The 18,524-nt window shown below is 46.6% G+C and overlaps 2 protein-coding genes across 3 annotated transcripts in view; one reads left to right on the top strand and one right to left on the bottom strand.

Annotated features, from left to right (window-relative positions):
• LOC114802862 (membrane-bound O-acyltransferase domain-containing protein 2-like) overlaps positions 1 to 3,729 on the top strand; it is a 35,656-nt gene extending 31,927 nt beyond the window's left edge. For both annotated transcript variants that reach the window (XM_029001991.1, XM_029001992.1), the window contains 3 exons: positions 2,250 to 2,382; positions 2,545 to 2,696; positions 2,772 to 3,729. In XM_029001991.1, the coding sequence (XP_028857824.1) occupies positions 2,250 to 2,382; positions 2,545 to 2,696; positions 2,772 to 2,934 (448 nt within the window). In that variant the 3' untranslated portion in view covers positions 2,935 to 3,729. The remainder of the gene's footprint in view (positions 1 to 2,249; positions 2,383 to 2,544; positions 2,697 to 2,771) is intronic.
• A 474-nt stretch (positions 3,730 to 4,203) lies between these two features.
• Positions 4,204 to 8,762, bottom strand: LOC114763446 (solute carrier family 35 member F6-like). The gene is made up of 6 exons (XM_028953153.1): positions 8,623 to 8,762; positions 6,616 to 6,688; positions 6,308 to 6,479; positions 5,862 to 6,077; positions 5,190 to 5,300; positions 4,204 to 4,921 (listed from the first exon to the last, which is right to left on the bottom strand). The coding sequence occupies exons 1-6, from the start codon at positions 8,697 to 8,699 to the stop codon at positions 4,458 to 4,460; spliced, it is 1,113 nt and encodes a 370-aa protein (XP_028808986.1). The 5' UTR covers positions 8,700 to 8,762; the 3' UTR covers positions 4,204 to 4,457.
• Between the last annotated feature and the right edge of the window lie 9,762 nt (positions 8,763 to 18,524).

The raw sequence follows: 18,524 nt of genomic DNA, 5'->3' as shown, positions 1-18,524 counted from the left end.
GGCCAGCACGCCACGTCCGGCACAAACTAAACCAGAAGTGGGCGAACTATGGCCAGCACGCCACGTCCAGCACACACTAGACCAGAAGTGGGCGAACTAGACCAGAAGTAAGCAACCTAGACCAGAAGTGGGCAAACTAGACCAGAAGTGGGTGAACTATGGCCAGTTTGCCACGTCCAGCACACACTAGACCAGAAGTGGGCGAACTAGACCAGAAGTGGGCGAACTATGGCCAGTGTGCCACGTCCAGCACACACTAGACCAGAAGTGGGCGAACTAGACCAGAAGTGGGCGAACTATGGCCAGTGTGCCACGTCCAGCACACACTAGACCAGAAGTGGGCGAACTAGACCAGAAGTGGGCGAACTAGACCAGAAGTGGGTGAACTATGGCCAGCACGCCACGTCCAGCACACACTAGACCAGAAGTGGGTGAACTAGACCAGAAGTGGGCGAACTAGACCAGAAGTGGGCGAACTATGGCCAGCACGCCACGTCCGGCACAAACTAGACCAGAAGTGGGCGAACTAGACCAGAAATGGGTGAACTATGGCCAGCACGCCACGTCCAGCACACACTAGACCAGAAGTGGGCGAACTAGACCAGAAGTGGGTGAACAATGGCCAGCGCGCCACATCCGGCACAAACTAAACCAGAAGTGGGCGAACTAGACCAGAAGTGGGCGAACTAGACCAGAAGTGGGCGAACTATGGCCAGCACGCCACGTCCAGCACACACTAGAAGTGGGCGAACTATGGCCAGCACGCCACGTCCGGAACAAACTAGACCAGAAGTGGGCGAACTATGGCCAGCACGCCACGTCCGGCACAAACTAGACCAGAAGTGGGCGAACTATGGCCAGCACGCCACGTCCAGCACAAACTAGACCAGAAGTGGGCGAACTATGGCCAGCGCGCCACGTCCAGCACACACTAGACCAGAAGTGGGCGAACTAGACTAGAAGTGGGCAAACTATGGCCAGCGCGCCACGTCCGACACACACTAGACCAGAAGTGGGCGAACTATGGCCAGCACGCCACGTCCAGCACACACTAGACCAGAAGTGGGCGAACTAGACTAGAAGTGGGCAAACTATGGCCAGCGCGCCACGTCCGACACACACTAGACCAGAAGTGGGCGAACTATGGCCAGCACGCCACGTCCAGCACACACTAGACCAGAAGTGGGCGAACTAGACCAGAAGTGGGCGAACTAGACCAGAAGTGGGTGAACTATGGCCAGCGCGCCACGTCCAGCACACACTAGACCAGAAGTGGGCGAACTAGACCAGAAGTGGGTGAACAATGGCCAGCGCGCCCCGTCCGGCACAAACTAAACCAGAAGTGGGCGAACTAGACCAGAAGTGGGCGAACTAGACCAGAAGTGGGTGAACTATGGCCAGCGCGCCACGTCCGGCACAAACTAAACCAGAAGTGGGCGAACTATGGCCAGCACGCCACGTCCAGCACAAACTAAACCAGAAGTGGGCGAACTAGACCAGAAGTGGGTGAACTAGACCAGAAGTGGGCGAACTAGACCAGAAGTGGGCGAACTATGGCCAGCGCGCCACGTCCGACACACACTAGACCAGAAGTGGGCGAACTATGGCCAGCACGCCACGTCCAGCACACACTAGACCAGAAGTGGGCGAACTATGGCCAGCACGCCACGTACGGCACAAACTAAACCAGAAGTGGGCGAACTAGACCAGAAGTGGGTGAACTTTGGCCAGCACGCCACGTCCAGCACACACATTCGGATGGAAATAAAGTCATGATTACAACGGCGCTTATTTGAACGCTGTAATGCCTGGCATTCCACCAGATGGCACATTAGGCACAGATGAAGCTGAAGATATTTTCTTGAACCCGATTGGTTTTTACACTGACTTGTGCGGTAAAAGAGCCGTCAGGTTGTACGTTTCAACTAGTGAGAAAGATGCAAAAATGGTAAGGGGGTGTGTTTAACCCCCATATTACACACATCTCAACATTCAACATTCAACCATTTACCTCCAACCTGCTCATTTCCTTTTCTTTCTCCGAAATGAAGGCTTATCAGCAACACAGTTCCCAATAAAAGTGAATGTAAATATGATTATGGTTATGATGTGTGATATGTCTGCATCAGGTGCTGGTCCAGGCCGTCTGTCATTGTGGCCCCCTTTTAAGCCCCTTTGTAGTTCTTATTCGTGCTGTGGGATTAAAGTGGATGGATGGATTTAGTTGTGTGTGTTTGGTGGCTTTTCAGAGTTTGCTATGAGCGCTGTCCCTACAAACCCACAGCAGCCACCTTCTTGCTATCGGCCATGTGGCATGGGGCCTATCCTGGGTACTACCTCACCTTCCTCACAGGCATTGTGGTGACGCTAGCAGCCAGAGCGGTGAGAAGCACACACACATACACACACACACAGTATATTGTTGTGGGAATGATATATATTTTACAAAGAACACATGGAAATGCATTATATTACAGGTAGCAGTTGTTCATTCACATAAACAGCTCTTAAATTGATGTTTTTCTCACTACCGTTACGTTTTAGGTCAGGCACAATGTAAGGTCGCACTTCCTGGGCTCACCATTCCACAAATTAGTATATGACATCATCACATGGGCAGCTACGCAGATCGCGATCTGCTACACCTCGCTGCCCTTTGTTCTGCTGTCTGTGGGACCCTCCATGAAGTTCTACAGGTACGTTCCTCTCAGTAACGTGCTGGTGATCGGAATGAAATGGCTCTGAAGTTCTCCTCTTGCTGTACTATGCAGGACACGGTACTTCTGCATCCACATTGGCTGTGCTCTGCTGGCCCTGGCACTGCCTGTGAAGCGGCGCCACCCGAGGGAGCAGAGCAGCACGGACCTCCAGAGCAGCGCAGAGCAGGAGCAGGTCACAGATAGCGAGTCCAGCCAGAAGCACAAGGCTTCATGAAGCCGGTCCAGAGGCGAACACAGAACCCTGGCTGCCCTCCTGCCAACCCAGGCGGGACGGGCAGAGAAGCTTCAGAACGAAACCAGAACCAAAACATTCAGCTTCTGTCTGAGCTTCTTCTCTTCTTTTCAGTCTGAGTATGGATGGAATAAAACACCAACTCCGGATTCAATTCCTGGATCATTTTAATATTGGTGGATAAATGGTGCCATAAGATGAAATAATGCCAGTGTACAGAATTACCCAGTCTTGCCTTGAATTCCCTTCTCCTCCGTTCTTCGCGTTTGTGTGTGTGTTCACAGTTCCACTGGCAAGACGTCAGCAGCAGTAGTGTTCTTCGTAGGCAGAGTGAAAGAAGAAGATGCCTTTTCCTCCCAACATCAACGCTTTTGGTTGATATTATGTCTCATCTGTCTGACCTTCTCCTTTGGTACAACTATTATTTGCCATTTTTATTGTTATCAAATTATGGCAAATAACTCTTGCAAGTCCTGAACACTTGATAGAGTAACAGCACGCCGCCACGTTCAGTTCAGTCGCAGCAACTTTATTTATTAGATCTCGCAGCGGTCACTCTGTAGTCGGCTCATCGTCAGGTTTCATCATGTGACGTTTTTTTGCTTGTATTCAACTAATAGAGACCGGTTGCCATGGCAGTTAAAAAGACTCCAGAACAGTCCGTTCCCTCTGTCCTTCAAGGGGGTGAGCTTTTTAGTTGGTCCTGCAACACTTTCACGTGGAAAGACTGGATGATTTGGTTATTGGATTATATGAGATTAAAAAAACATTTTTGCATTTTGCTCTTTTGGTCATTTTGTCTGATGAAATGTAAAACGTTTATGGTTTTATACACTACTGATCAAGTGTATAATCATGTTCTGGTCAATACACCAGACTCAGAAAATTAGACGTGAAAACATGTATCTGAAGGATGTTCAAATTTTTTTACACATTTTATATATTTTAATTATAAAGAAAGCTTTTTCAAACAATGATGTATTGATATATTCACCCATTCAAAACTCCTGGAGCGTTACAGAAGACACGTTTCATCCTGTGTCGATATTTCAGAATTAAAAACGTCTTTACTGCCGTGGATGTGGTCATCAGAGGAGTAACTACAGCAGATGACCCTGGAACCACCACGAGTTAAGGCCACTCTGCAATTTTATTGAAGATGTAAACCATGTATCTTCAGCGAACAGTAAAATGAGATTTCGTTATGTAGGTGGTTTCACGACCAGAAATGAAAGCAGATGCTGTAGAGACTTACAGTAAACAGGATTTATTCATCTATCATCACCAAAACATTAAAATCTCTCTTAAAAACCATAATAATCATCATTAATAGTGGGAAACCAAAAGCTAAAACCACAAAGTCAACTGGTGGCATTTCATTCAGAATCCGGTGCAAATAAACGTAAAAAAAAGTCCATTCTGTGTGCTGCTGTCCCAGTGAATGAGGTTCCTTCTTCCCTTTGCATGATCTGATGAAGTCTGTTGTGTGTGTGTGTGTGTGTGTGTTAACCCTGCCCTCCAATCAGCCTCTCCCTTTCCTCCGCCCCGCCCCCTTCCTCTGGAGCTCTGCTTCGGAACCACGGCAGCTTGTCCATCAGCGGCTGGTGGAGCCCGTTGTAGAGCGCAGCGCCCAGCAGAAGGATGAGGAAGCCCAGGATCTGGAGGCCGTGGAAGACCTCCCAGCCCAGGGCAAGGCTGACTGCCCAGATGACCACGGTCCGCAGGCTGTCCAGCACCATGCGCGTGGTGGCGCTGATCTCCTTGGTGACGCTCATGCCAGCAAAGTTGAAAAAGGCGATGCTGACCGTGTTGCCCAGCAGGGCCACCATGATGACCGGCTGCCAGCCGATCTGGCAAAAGGCATCCAGAGCGTCTTCAAGCACCTGCCGCGGGTTCTGGCCAAAACTGCCCACCGGGATGAAGTACATGGGAATCAGGAGCAATGACAGGATGACAAAGCCAAAGAAACCTGGGGAAATAGGTCACAATAAGCAGCTGGACATATGCTGAAAGGTTCATCTTATGTTGAAAAAATTGTTCAGGTTCCTAAAAAGGCCACGCCCACACAGACGTACAATGTACAATGGCCAGCAGCTTTGCAGAGCTCAGCCTGCTTCCAGTATTACCGTTCTTACCTTCATCGCATTCAGGCAGCTCCACCTAGTGGTGGAGATGCATTCATAACATTTATCAATAATTCATCCATGTCTGATGATTGATGAACTGCTGAAGAGTACCTTCAGTTCCCACTGCCCGCAGGGGATGAACATCATGTTTGTACACAAACTTCTCCTCCAGAACCATCTGTACCGCCACAATGATTTGGGCCATGATTATTAACAGGTCACCTACAAGGGGTCAAAGTTCAAAATTTAGAGACATCAAAACAATTCATTTACATTTCCAGCATTTACCAGATGCCCTTATCCAGAGCGACTTACAATCAGTAGTTACAGGGACAGTCCCCCCCTGGAGACACTCAGGGTTAAGTGTCTTGCTCAGGGACACAATGGTAGTAAGTGGGGTTTGAACCTGGGTCTTCTGGTTCATAGGCGAGTGTGTTACCCACAAGGCTACCACCACCTCACACTTCTTCCCCTCTGTGAGCAGGACCCCAGGTGGAACCTGGTAGTGGCCTAGTGGGTAACACACTCGCCTATGAACCAGAAGACCCGGGTTCAAACCCCACTTACTATTATTGTGTCCCTGAGCAAGACACTTAACCCTAAGTTGCTCCAGGGGGGGACTGTCCCTGTAACTACTGATTGTAAGTCGCTCTGGATAAGGGCGTCTGATAAATGCTGTAAATGCGGTAAAAACGTGTTATTGGCCTAGTTGGCTTGCCGTAGTGGAAATGGTGGCCTCATAGGAAAGTTATGTATTGTTACTACTAAATAAGTCCCACACACCTGTGATGACCTCGCTGAGCTTGTGAGAGTCATCGTGGTGGCCACTAACGAAATCAGCCAGGCCCACCACCACCAGACCCAGGATGGTGACGAAGATGCCCAGCCACTGGCTGGGCACCAGTCGGCGGCCCAGGAAAGCCACGGAGAGGAGGCCAGTGAAGATGATCACAGCCCCACGCAACATCTGGAAACTGGACGCGCTGGTCATGTTGAGCGCTGAGGGAGCATAAAGACATCCAACACACTCCCTTTATAATGATAAACTACGAGGAAAACCAATTGGTATTAGTTTAAAATGATTTTTTTCCTCCCAAGTTCCTATACATTAATACTTATGGAAGTATGTAATAACAATGACCTACATTCGTGATAAATGTATCATGCTCTGCTGTTCATTTTTCATCAAGTTTTCAAAGTGATCCTGCAACGCCGGGGCGGACACGTACCCACATACATGATGGACGTCCCCGTCATGTCACACAGGGCGGGAGGGAGGAAGAGGAGTGGGTTGAAACTCGGACCCGGATTCATCTGGGGCTCGGGGGAACGCCGGTCACGACAGAGCAGAGTGTAGAAGACAAAAAGGCAGGCAAACTCTCCCAGGAACATTCCCACAGCCTACAGAGAAACACCGCGGTAACCATGGCAACCAGGGACAGCCACACACTGTTTTCACCCGTTTACCGTGCATCTGAGGCAGTGGTTTTACTACAATGTCTTTCAGGGACCACGGGGGAATATTTCAACAAAGTACCTGTACAAACGGGTGGGAGAAGGAGTGCTTCGGGACATCACTGCATCCAGGCGCTGAGAACATATCAGCCCATCTACAGAGTCACAATTCAGAAATAAAATCACTACATATCATCATGTAGACCAGAGATGCCTTTTCAGGTGAGAAACGACATCATCTTCCACATTATGAGGCAAGTCACCCATTTCACGCAGTATTGGTGCAGATGAAGTTTCATTTCACGAAAACGTGAAAAAAAAAATTTAGTTGAGATAAAGGCGGTTAAAAAGCCGCTGGTGAGCAGTAAACGGAGATTTGAAGCTGCTGGTGTCTCTGGCAAGGTGTAGATCATGAAAATGGTCCACTAATAACCAATCCTCACACTACATGAAGACTCGTATCAATACCAGACGGACAGCTGGGACGGGGCAGAGTCGCTCTTGGCTGGAATCTTGGGGAGAAGCCGGTCTGAGTGAAAATGACCTCCGGAAGATCTGTGGAGCTTCTGACTGACCATGTCCTGCCACACCTTCCACAGTGAGATGATTTTCATGCAAGACAACGCACCATCACGTTCTGCTAGACTGCTACAAACTTCACCTCAAGCCAGTGGAGAAGCTGTGGTGGCTGGAGACCATCCCCAAATGACATCCAGCTTCAACGGATGAGAGTTGTTAAGGTTCTTATCATAAAATCAAACTTGAAATATTATTATAACCTATGGCACTAAGTCAACTGGTGGCATTTCATTCAGAATCCGGTGTTTTAAAACGAATATGCATAATAATATAGAACCCTTAAACACTGTTGGCAGTTCTGTTCAATAATACCCAGATAATTATATATAACCTAATATAATTGTTCATTATTAAAAATATATTGTATCAAGGACATTTACTATTTCAACAAATGAATAGAAGCACCATATATACAGTCATTTTGAATATTTTCTTGCTCAGGGACAAGAGATTTGAACCTGGAACCAGCCTGACTGTACACAGTACATCTAGTTTCAAATGCTCACTATTCTAATAAAGCTACGATTTAAATAATAAACTGAACATTTCTTACAAAATCAGCAGGGGAAACGAGGACAGTAGACTGAGGAAGGAGGTGTGGAAATGAAATCTAAAGAACAGAAGCAGCCCTGTAAACCCAATCAGGGTTTTATCAGGGTTCATCTGTGCTGACTGGTCCCAAAAGTATGTTCTGTAATCATTGATCTTCTTGTGCCCTAACACCGTCTCACAGGCACTTTGATCCAGACCCACAACCAGAGTTCTGTAGCTTTATATGCTAATGAGGAGGACCGCGGGCATTCGCGGAAATCACCATTCATCAGCCACAATGTTTAGTGGACAGGAAGTAGAGTCACGATTTTTCAGAAAAATCTCATGACAAAAAAAAAAAAATGTAAAATAATACATTTTTACATCAGTCACTGAGCAACTGCAACGCTTGGCTCGTTTGGTGGCGATAATGTTAAAGGGAGGGATGGGAAATTCTCTGGGTGGAAAAAGCATGAGAAACAGGAGGTGACCTTTCCCCGTATGACGACATAAGGGGACAAATTCCAGCTCCAGCTCTCTGGTTGGAGAAGAAGAATGACCACAGCACTCTTCACAACTATCTCCATTTCTAGCCACTGCAGGACCATAGACAGGCTGGGGAACTCGTAGCAACGTTCAATCATCTCACAATGTCAGATTTTCATGATAGGGGATCCATACGAGGATGGCTGCAGGCTTTCTGTTGATATGCAAGTGATCTGTGCATGTAGCCATGAGAGAAGAACTGCGTGGTGTCAGATAACGACAACCACACCGCTGGACATGATCAGACTTGAAGAAACCAGGACCAGGGCCCAGCACCACTTTCACTTCTGTCTGAGGACCGGCTCCGGATGGCGAGTGACAGGAACTGTCACAGGACCTCCACGTGACCTGCTGATAAACTTCTCCAGAGCTTCTCATGCAACAATATTTCCTCCTAAAGCCTGGATGAAGAAGGTCTCTAAACACCACTTACTTGGCAGACAGCGTGTTGATGGACCCTGTGGTGAGCATCAAGCCCGCCAGGAACAGCTGGTACTTCGTCCAGGCCATGGTGGAGCAGCGAGGAGAAGCAGAAGCGCGCAGCTGGAGCCGCGTTTATAGTCTTTACGTCACTTCCGGTTACAGTCACATGACCACAGCAGTCAGCTGACTGGGCAGCGGTGACGACGCACGTGACCGTGTTTTTCCTTCTTTACCTGCACATTCGTCAAATTGTTCATTATTATTGTCCATGGTTTGCTGAATATATTAATTTAACGAAGTTCCTGACACGGCGGATGTGATTTCCGCTACATGAAAAAATGTTGGCTGCATGTTTTCTACATTATTCCCACTTCCAGCAGGCTCCTGGATATGAGTTTTTGGAGAATTTGTTCCAAGTTGTCTTCAGCTGGCTGTTCTGCAGTTGAAGTGGTATAAGATGTCCAGTAGATCTTCCTGGTCTGTTCAGGATTCCAAGACAGTGCGATCTGATTCTGATCAGATGACTTTTCACGTATCCCAGTGCTGGTTCTTTTTCCCTCCAAAATGAATACGCTCTCCCATGCTTGCTTTCCATAATCATGCCGGAGAAATGGTACCTTGAAGGTGTTACCCATGATGCACTGCAGCACCATCCCATATGGACCATTTGTTAGAAGGAGCTTTATTTGACTGTTCAAGGGCCAGATAAGATCAGAGTACATGGCCATGATGGATGACAGTTTTTTCTGGTGTCTTCCAGGCTTTGCTGATCAATCGTCCCCCGTGTATACTGGGAATATGTCCTCAATGAGGACCGGAGAAATATTCTGCCCTAAACTGGGACCAGATGTGACATCCGTAGGACAAAAGATCCCACTGCGTTTTTGGGTCCCTTGGTGGGACCTTTGATGGTGCTTTTAAATGTAATAAACAAGTGGACTAGTTTTTATCAGTTAAGGACAATATTCAAGGTCAGAGGTTATTTAGCACCTGGAGGCGGGTCTGGGGCGGGGAATCCATGCATTTATTGGCCAGTCCTTCACCCATCGACTGGCATTTCCCCCATTCCGGCCTCACTTCATTGGTTACCAGTGAAGTTTAGGATTGAGTCTTAACGGGTCAGCACCTCTGTGACCTTCTCCACATCTACAGTCCAGCAAGACAAGTTGGGTCATCTGATCAGCTGCTTCTGACCATCCCTCGGACTAGAGTAAAGACTCGTGGAGATAGGGCCTTCAGGGTCGCAGCTGTGGAACAACCTTCCCTGGCACGTTACATCTGTTTTTAAAGCAGCGGTGTTTACTGGTAGTTTTGGTACTTTTATTGCTTTATGTCCAGGGGCTTTATTGCTTTAATTTTTCCATTCTAAATGTTTTATGATGACTTGTATTCATTCTTAGCGGTCAATTTTACTAGTTGTTTAAAGGTGCTGTATAAAAAACCTGAACTTGATCTTCCACCTCAGATGCAGCACGCAGAGCATCTCTACAAGCAGGAATGTGAAGATGTGGATCCATGTCCCCCGTCTTCTGACGTTCTTCCTGCTGTGCAACACGCAGAGCATCTCTACAAGCAGGAATATGAAGATGTGGATCCATGTCCCCCGTCTTCTGACGTTCTTCCTGCTGTGTAGCACGCAGAGCATCTCTACAAGCAGGAATATGAAGATGTGGATCCATGTCCCCCGTCTTCTAACGTTCTTCCTGCTGTGCAACATGCAGAGCATCTCTACAAGCAGGAATATGAAGATGTGGATCCATGTCCCCATCTTCTGACGTTCTTCCTGCTGTGCAACATGCAGAGCATCTCTACAAGCAGGAATATGAAGATGTGGATCCATGTCCCCGTCTTCTGACGTTCTTCCTGCTGTGCAACATGCAGAGCATCTCTACAAGCAGGAATATGAAGATGTGGATCCACGTCCCCCGTCTTCTGACGTTCTTCCTGCTGTGCAACATGCAGAGCATCTCTACAAGCAGGAATATGAAGATGTGGCTCCACGTCCCCCCGTCTTCTGACGTTCTTCCTGCTTTGCAACATGCAGAGCATCTCTACAAGCAGGAATATGAAGATGTGGATCCATGTCCCCCGTCTTCTGACGTTCTTCCTGCTGTGTAGCAAGCAGAGCATCTCTACAAGCAGGAATATGAAGATGTGGATCCATGTCCCCGTCTTCTGACGTTCTTCCTGCTGTGCAACATGCAGAGCATCTCTACAAGCAGGGATGTGAAGATGTGGATCCATGTCCCCGTCTTCTGACGTTCTTCCTGCTGTGCAACATGCAGAGCATCTCTACAAGCAGGGATGTGAAGATGTGGATCCATGTCCCCTGTCTTCTGACATTCCTCCTGCTGTGCAACATGCAGAGCATCTCTACAAGCAGGAATATGAAGATGTGGATCCATGTCCCCGTCTTCTGACGTTCTTCCTGCTGTGCAACATGCAGAGCATCTCTACAAGCAGGAATATGAAGATGTGGCTCCATGTCCCCCCGTCTTCTGACGTTCTTCCTGCTTTGCAACATGCAGAGCATCTCTACAAGCAGGAATATGAAGATGTGGATCCATGTCCCCCGTCTTCTGACGTTCTTCCTGCTGTGTAGCAAGCAGAGCATCTCTACAAGCAGGAATATGAAGATGTGGATCCATGTCCCCGTCTTCTGACGTTCTTCCTGCTGTGCAACATGCAGAGCATCTCTACAAGCAGGGATGTGAAGATGTGGATCCATGTCCCCGTCTTCTGACGTTCTTCCTGCTGTGCAACATGCAGAGCATCTCTACAAGCAGGGATGTGAAGATGTGGATCCATGTCCCCTGTCTTCTGACATTCCTCCTGCTGTGCAACATGCAGAGCATCTCTACAAGCAGGAATATGAAGATGTGGATCCATGTCCCCGTCTTCTGACGTTCTTCCTGCTGTGCAACATGCAGAGCATCTCTACAAGCAGGAATATGAAGATGTGGCTCCATGTCCCCCCGTCTTCTGACGTTCTTCCTGCTGTGCAACATGCAGAGCATCTCTACAAGCAGGAATGTGAAGATGTGGATCCATGTCCCCGTCTTCTGACGTTCTTCCTGCTGTGCAACATGCAGAGCATCTCTACAAGCAGGGATGTGAAGATGTGGATCCATGTCCCCTGTCTTCTGACATTCCTCCTGCTGTGCAACATGCAGAGCATCTCTACAAGCAGGAATATGAAGATGTGGATCCATGTCCCCGTCTTCTGACGTTCTTCCTGCTGTGCAACATGCAGAGCATCTCTACAAGCAGGAATATGAAGATGTGGATCCATGTCCCCGTCTTCTGACGTTCTTCCTGCTGTGCAACATGCAGAGCATCTCTACAAGCAGGGATGTGAAGATGTGGATCCATGTCCCCTGTCTTCTGACATTCCTCCTGCTGTGCAACATGCAGAGCATCTCTACAAGCAGGAATATGAAGATGTGGATCCATGTCCCCGTCTTCTGACGTTCTTCCTGCTGTGCAACATGCAGAGCATCTCTACAAGCAGGAATATGAAGATGTGGCTCCATGTCCCCCCGTCTTCTGACGTTCTTCCTGCTGTGCAACATGCAGAGCATCTCTACAAGCAGGAATGTGAAGATGTGGATCCATGTCCCCGTCTTCTGACGTTCTTCCTGCTGTGCAACATGCAGAGCATCTCTACAAGCAGGGATGTGAAGATGTGGATCCATGTCCCCTGTCTTCTGACATTCCTCCTGCTGTGCAACATGCAGAGCATCTCTACAAGCAGGAATATGAAGATGTGGATCCATGTCCCCGTCTTCTGACGTTCTTCCTGCTGTGCAACATGCAGAGCATCTCTACAAGCAGGAATATGAAGATGTGGCTCCATGTCCCCCCGTCTTCTGACGTTCTTCCTGCTGTGCAACATGCAGAGCATCTCTACAAGCAGGAATGTGAAGATGTGGATCCATGTCCCCCGTCTTCTAACGTTCTTCCTGCTGTGCAACATGCAGAGCATCTCTACAAGCAGGGATGTGAAGATGTGGATCCATGTCCCCCGTCTTCTGACGTTCTTCCTGCTGTGCAACATGCGGATCCATGTCCCCCGTCTTCTGACGTTCTTCCTGCTGTGCAACATGCAGAGCATCTCTACAAGCATTTTGGGGTGAGGAGTTGCTTGAAGCTTTGTGTGACAGTGCCACATGCGCCTGCGTTCCAGAACGCGGGGAATCGTGGGTGTGACCCCATGTTGTCAAACCAACCAATAGAAACTCTTCTCTTCTAGTTCAAGGTGAACTCGAAAGCAAAACTTTTTTTTTTCTGACACAAAAGAGAATCTGATTCAAGAGGAAAACTACCAGGTCCATAAATAAACCCGATGAAATGAATTGTAAAGGGCCCTGGTCATGTCGTTATTTTGATGTGAATTTTAACCACAAGGGGTCAGTGTGGCGACACAAATACCTGCAATTTCTCACTGTCCATTAGTCCTTTAGAATGAATTTAATAGGTCGCCAATAACGGATCTCGAACCCTTTTTAACAGTGTTACACACTACCTCGCGTCCCCTGAGGGTCTTTAGGGGGACTGTCCCCATCACTGCTGATTGTAAGGCGCTTTGGATAAGGGCGTCTGGTAAATGCTGTAAATGTGAATATAAAGAACTTTACCATAGTGAAGAGAAACCTGTGTTAACTTCACATTCCAAATGCTCCACATCTCAGCACCATCAAGCATATGTGGTACATGCTGAGAACAAGTCAGTGTGTGTCCCGTGAGTTTATAGGACAGATACAAATGGGTAAAAATATTGCACTCTGTACTTTATCCCTACTGCTTTCTTACAGCTCACCCAGTGATCATCTCGAGGTCTCAGGAGGGTTCTGTAGCTCATCATAGTGAAAGATGGGCCTTCTTCTCAGCATCACCATTTAACCGAGAGAAGCAGGATCAGCTTAAATTACCCAGAGATGGTAGAAAATCTTTAAGCTGCATATGTCTTTCAGTAGCTCACGGTCGCTGTCATGTCAGGATGAGGCTGTGGAAGTTCACAGATGAAACGTGCAGCTGCAATCATTCATGGTGCATTCAGTGGTTACTACCATTGTGTCCCTGAGCAGGACACTTCACCCTGAGTGTCTCCAGGGGGGGACTGTCCCTGTAACTACTGACTGTAAGTCGCTTTGGATAAGGACGTCTGGTAAATGCGGTAAATTTAATTCAGTGCTGAAACGTATGTGACGATGTTACAGGTTATTGATCTTTTTTTTTTTTGTTAGTTCATTTAAAGATTATTTAGTGTAAAACACACTTCATGAACTTTAAAGTCATACTTACTGAGGTCATCTTAAGTAAACAAGGTCATGGTGGCCTTGCAGACACTTGAGTAAAAGTATGGAATGTTCTGGAAATGTGCAACATCTGTGCTGGCACTGAAAAAAACATGAATGGCTAGAAGCGTGCTGAGTTTACATCGGATTGACATCTTGTCTGATTCTCCTCTTTTTTCAGGTAGAACCTGGGACATTCTGCAGGCCGTGGAAGGTCAGAGACGGAACACATCTGGAGGAAGTCGAGATGGGGTGCTCTGACCGCGAAGGCTTGTAATGCCACCTTCATACACGAAACATGACAGCAGGTTACTGGAAGTTTCGTTCTGTGTGCAGCTAGAAAAAGGGAACAAATGCAGGATGCAGTTAATGGTCAGAGTGGAAGCCCCAGATCATACGCTGCTGCTCTGGTCTGTAGCCTTCATAGTCTACAAGGTCTTGGAGATGACATTGACCGGGGCAGCGGACCATCAAGGTCCAGTAGCAGAGCAGGTGCCTCCACCCGAAGGCACAGAACCACCAAGCAGAGTTAGAAAAGTGTTCCACCATGACAAGGACAACCATGTTGTTGGTTATGAAGTTAATGTCTTGGACAGGAAGTGGATGTAGTTTATCCATAGGTGCTTCCTGAGGTTGCTGGACCTCTTTGGCCGGAATGTGCCACCTGCAGGATTGTGACAAGGTGAAGAAGGACTCTGTAGTTTGTAGATGGTGGTGACAGGCTCAGGCTGATGTTCTTCATGGGTAGGTCCAACCCAGGATGTAAGCTGGCCAGGGGTTGAGGTTTGTGAAGACATTGGATCAGAGGAAGGGGAGGGCATTAGACCCCCTGTAGTCCACCACCCTTTCATTCAGTCTGGCTGAGGGTGGAGGCTCTGAACACCAGATGAAGCCCTGCTGTAGTCCTGTGCCAGTGTATCTCAGTGGGGTTTGGTGAAGTGAATGGTATACGAGTCGACAGCGAGGGTCCCAGGAGGAAATGGAGTGTATGGGGTGTGTTTCTTTAATCAGGGCAGAACTTGGTGAGAGATGTTGTCTGACTGCCCCTTCCCGACGGGATGGCTTTTGAGGGTCTGCTCTGGAATCGGATGTGACATTTTAGCATGGGGACTCTGGACTTTTTGAGTTAGGTCTTCAGACAGGAAGTTAAATATTAACAGTTGTGTTGCCAGAAATAATCCCCACATGGAATGTGGGAGATCATGGGGCATCATCACTGTGGGGCACATTAGAGGTGCAGCATTGTAAAGGTAACTATTTAAAATGTGGATGGTGTGGCTTGTTCGTTTGTGAGACTCACAAGCGAAAATGAAAAAGATGTAAGCAAAAGTCCAACCTCTTATTTTCGTTTGATATTAGTAAAGTACAGAAGCACAAATCTGCTGCCATATTTTCTGCCCTTTGTGGTGTCACACAGTAGGAGACCTTAATGCTTGAATTTGAGAACGTCATGTGACCATGTCAAAAATTCTGGATGTGTGGTTGTAGTAGTCTAGCGGGTAACACACTTGAAGACCCAGGTTCAAACCCCACTTACTACCATCGTGTCCCTGAGCAGGACACTTCACCCTGAGTGTCTCCAGGGGGGGACTGTCCCTGTACTACTGATTGTAAGTCGCTCTGGATAAGGCCGTCTGGTAAATGCGGTAAATGTAAGACATTGTTTTGTGGGTTTGAGGAGCCTGATTGGGGACGTTTTCCCCTCTCCTTGCAAAGTCCACGTTGATTAAATTATGGAGAACTGACTTGAGACTTGGTTGAAATCCGTACCCGTGGTTGTGACAAGGAGGTGCGGAGCTGAAACGGACTCTAGCCTCTGCCGATAACATTTTGTTTGCACGCTGTGTGGGGTGCGGGGGAACTTAATAACCGTTTAAACGGCCCGTTCTTTACATGAAGCGAAAGAGCCGTGTACGTGCGCATATTTGAATATTGTGGCAGGCTTGTGCTGAACTGGGAATAAGAAACGCTTCAGGCGTCTTCTCCGTACACCGTCTCCTGCCTTCTGACTCTGTACGTCCTGGTTGGATCCCTGCTTATCTCTGCTTCTTATCTTGCTGATTCTAATACAGTCAGACCTGCGTATCTCATCCTGTCTCATCCTGTCTCATCCTGACTTTGTAACCTGTCCAGTCTGATCTTCTGTTCTTTATAATAAATCCGGTTTTCATAATTTCATAATTAGTCCGTAACAATGTATGTACATCAACAACAACAGCATTTATTTCATAATCACATACAGTATGTCTCAATGGGCCATGATACACAGTATAAAGTTAAACACAAAAACCTCTTGCCTTTGGTTCCTTGAACATAACGGTACAGCAACGTAAAATGAAAGGAGACACAGTGAGATATGGGAATGTTCTCTTGTGAATGCTGGGGCTGGCAAGAACTCACAAGATACATATTCATACATAAGGAGTAGTTCATGTATTGCCATGACTGGAGTTGTATTATATGAAATAATTGGATGTTAAATGATATGAGAAAGCAGGAGCATGGAATTGAATGGGAAGGATGGAAGAACCCCTGGGGTTGGTCATCCAGCTCCACACACAACACTGTCATAACACCTCAGGCCTGTTTTTAACCAACAGTTCCAATAGTAGATAAGCCTGTTTTTTTTTTTGTAATGTGTTGCTGATGAGGTTCTGGCATTTTTATAATTTAAGAAATGACACCTCATATGAAAAGGGATTAAAATAACTGCTCAAAGCCAAACTGAATGACTGTACTGACTAATAAACCTGAATGCTGCATTAACAGCACTGCAGAGTACAATAACATCACCATTACAGAAAATACCACAAAAGATGGATGAATCTAACGTCAACAGAGACGACGAAGTGCAAACTTCAGGGACATTAATGGTGTTTTATTAGCAGTGAAAGAACACAGGCTTTAATTCACATTTCAACCACACAATACTTAATAAATGCCAGATGTTTCGCTTTTTAAGTGTGTGATATGTACTATGATTTGTGGTAATGGGCCTCGCCTTATTCACGCATCATTCATTTAAAAAATAGAGTAATAATATTTTGTTGTGAGCAATCATATGCAAAATATGATCAAACTTATTTCATATTAGAAACCTTCTGTGCCTTATTTAATCACCCAACTGTGCAGGACATCAGTTGAACATCAGAAAGCAATGTGACTGTCTGTTACCCAACCACACGAGTCCTTATGTAAGTCCGGAGGAGTGGCGTGTGCACAGGAGTCGCCTCACGCTGGGGACAGGGACGAGTGCACTTGTCCCCTCAAGAAACAAGGAAATAAATAAATATGGAGCAATAAGAGCTTTCTGTGCATCAAGCTCCTTCTTGTGCTGTCATGTTTCATTTCAATGCATCACATTTCTTCAGATTGAAAAAAACAGACAGTTGTGAATATTATTTAATATAAAGCACACACATCCACTGAAGACAAAAACTATTACGTTTCCATTATTTGCACAAGTTGGCCAGTTGTGCTAAACGTAAATAAATCCAAAATCCAAAAATACTTTATATTCTGAAAACATTAAAATGTTCAAACCGATGGACTTTATTGTTTTTTGCAAATCTTCATTCGTTTCTAAGAAGCTGGGACAGGGGCAGGAAAAGACTGGGAAAGCTGAGGAATATAGATGAATTTCATATATACCATAATCGATTCTTTCAGGATGATGATGATGATGATGATTAAATATAGAATAATTCTTGCTGTGTTCCTCAGCTGTGAGTTTGTGAGTTTGAAGTGGAGTATGTTACAAGGTAATCCTGGAGGACACCTAATCCTAAGTGACATTGGAACAGCGCAGCTGCTTTGATGGTAATGGGGACTGAAGTCAGTAACATTTCTGAGCAGTCAGCTATTCTCCACAGGATAAAAAACCTGGTTGCCATGGCATCAGAAAGTGAGTAGAACTCTTGAAATGTTCTTCCTCGGGACTCTTAGTTCATAGTAAAACTTCAAGAGGTGACTTTCAGATCCGCTGAATTGCTGCTGTCTGCTTTTAGTGCTTAAAGGAGCTGAGAGTCATATGCAAGTGGAATCTTTTCCTCGTCTAAATACCCCGATTCTAATCACAGGGGCTTGGGGTGGAACAGGACCTCCGGTTTGCATGTGACAGATGCAGCCCTGAGCGTCCTCTGTCGCTTTCTAAATTAGGAACACTTTAGACACAGGATTTATTTGACGGTTTAAAACATGAACCCAGAGGCTGCAGTCGTAAAAACCGCATGAAGCTCATTGGGACAAACAGTAATCCAAACTTGTAAACTGCAGAATGGAAAATGAAACATGGATGCAGGGAACTGGATGACAATATTACAACGGAAAACAGAATCCAGGTTTACCACTGCATAATGTCCTCAGAACTGCTTTTGTATATTTTTGGACAAACATCTGGCCTATATGTAGCCAAATATGGCAGCGGCCGCTGCTGTGGTGCGATGCAGGAGCTGTAAATATGACTTACTGTCTAAAGCTCACATTCCAACAACTTTAGTGAGTTAAACACTGTACACTAGTATTACACTACTCACTGTAAACAGTCATTAATATCGCATTTCCAGTATATACTGGACTGTACAGGCCGCTTTATTATTAAAGCCTCTGTGTGGAT

This window comes from Denticeps clupeoides, chromosome 14 (assembly GCF_900700375.1).
Source record: "Denticeps clupeoides chromosome 14, fDenClu1.1, whole genome shotgun sequence".
NCBI lineage: Eukaryota > Metazoa > Chordata > Actinopteri > Clupeiformes > Denticipitidae > Denticeps > Denticeps clupeoides.
This window is presented reverse-complemented; position numbering and strand designations above follow the sequence as displayed.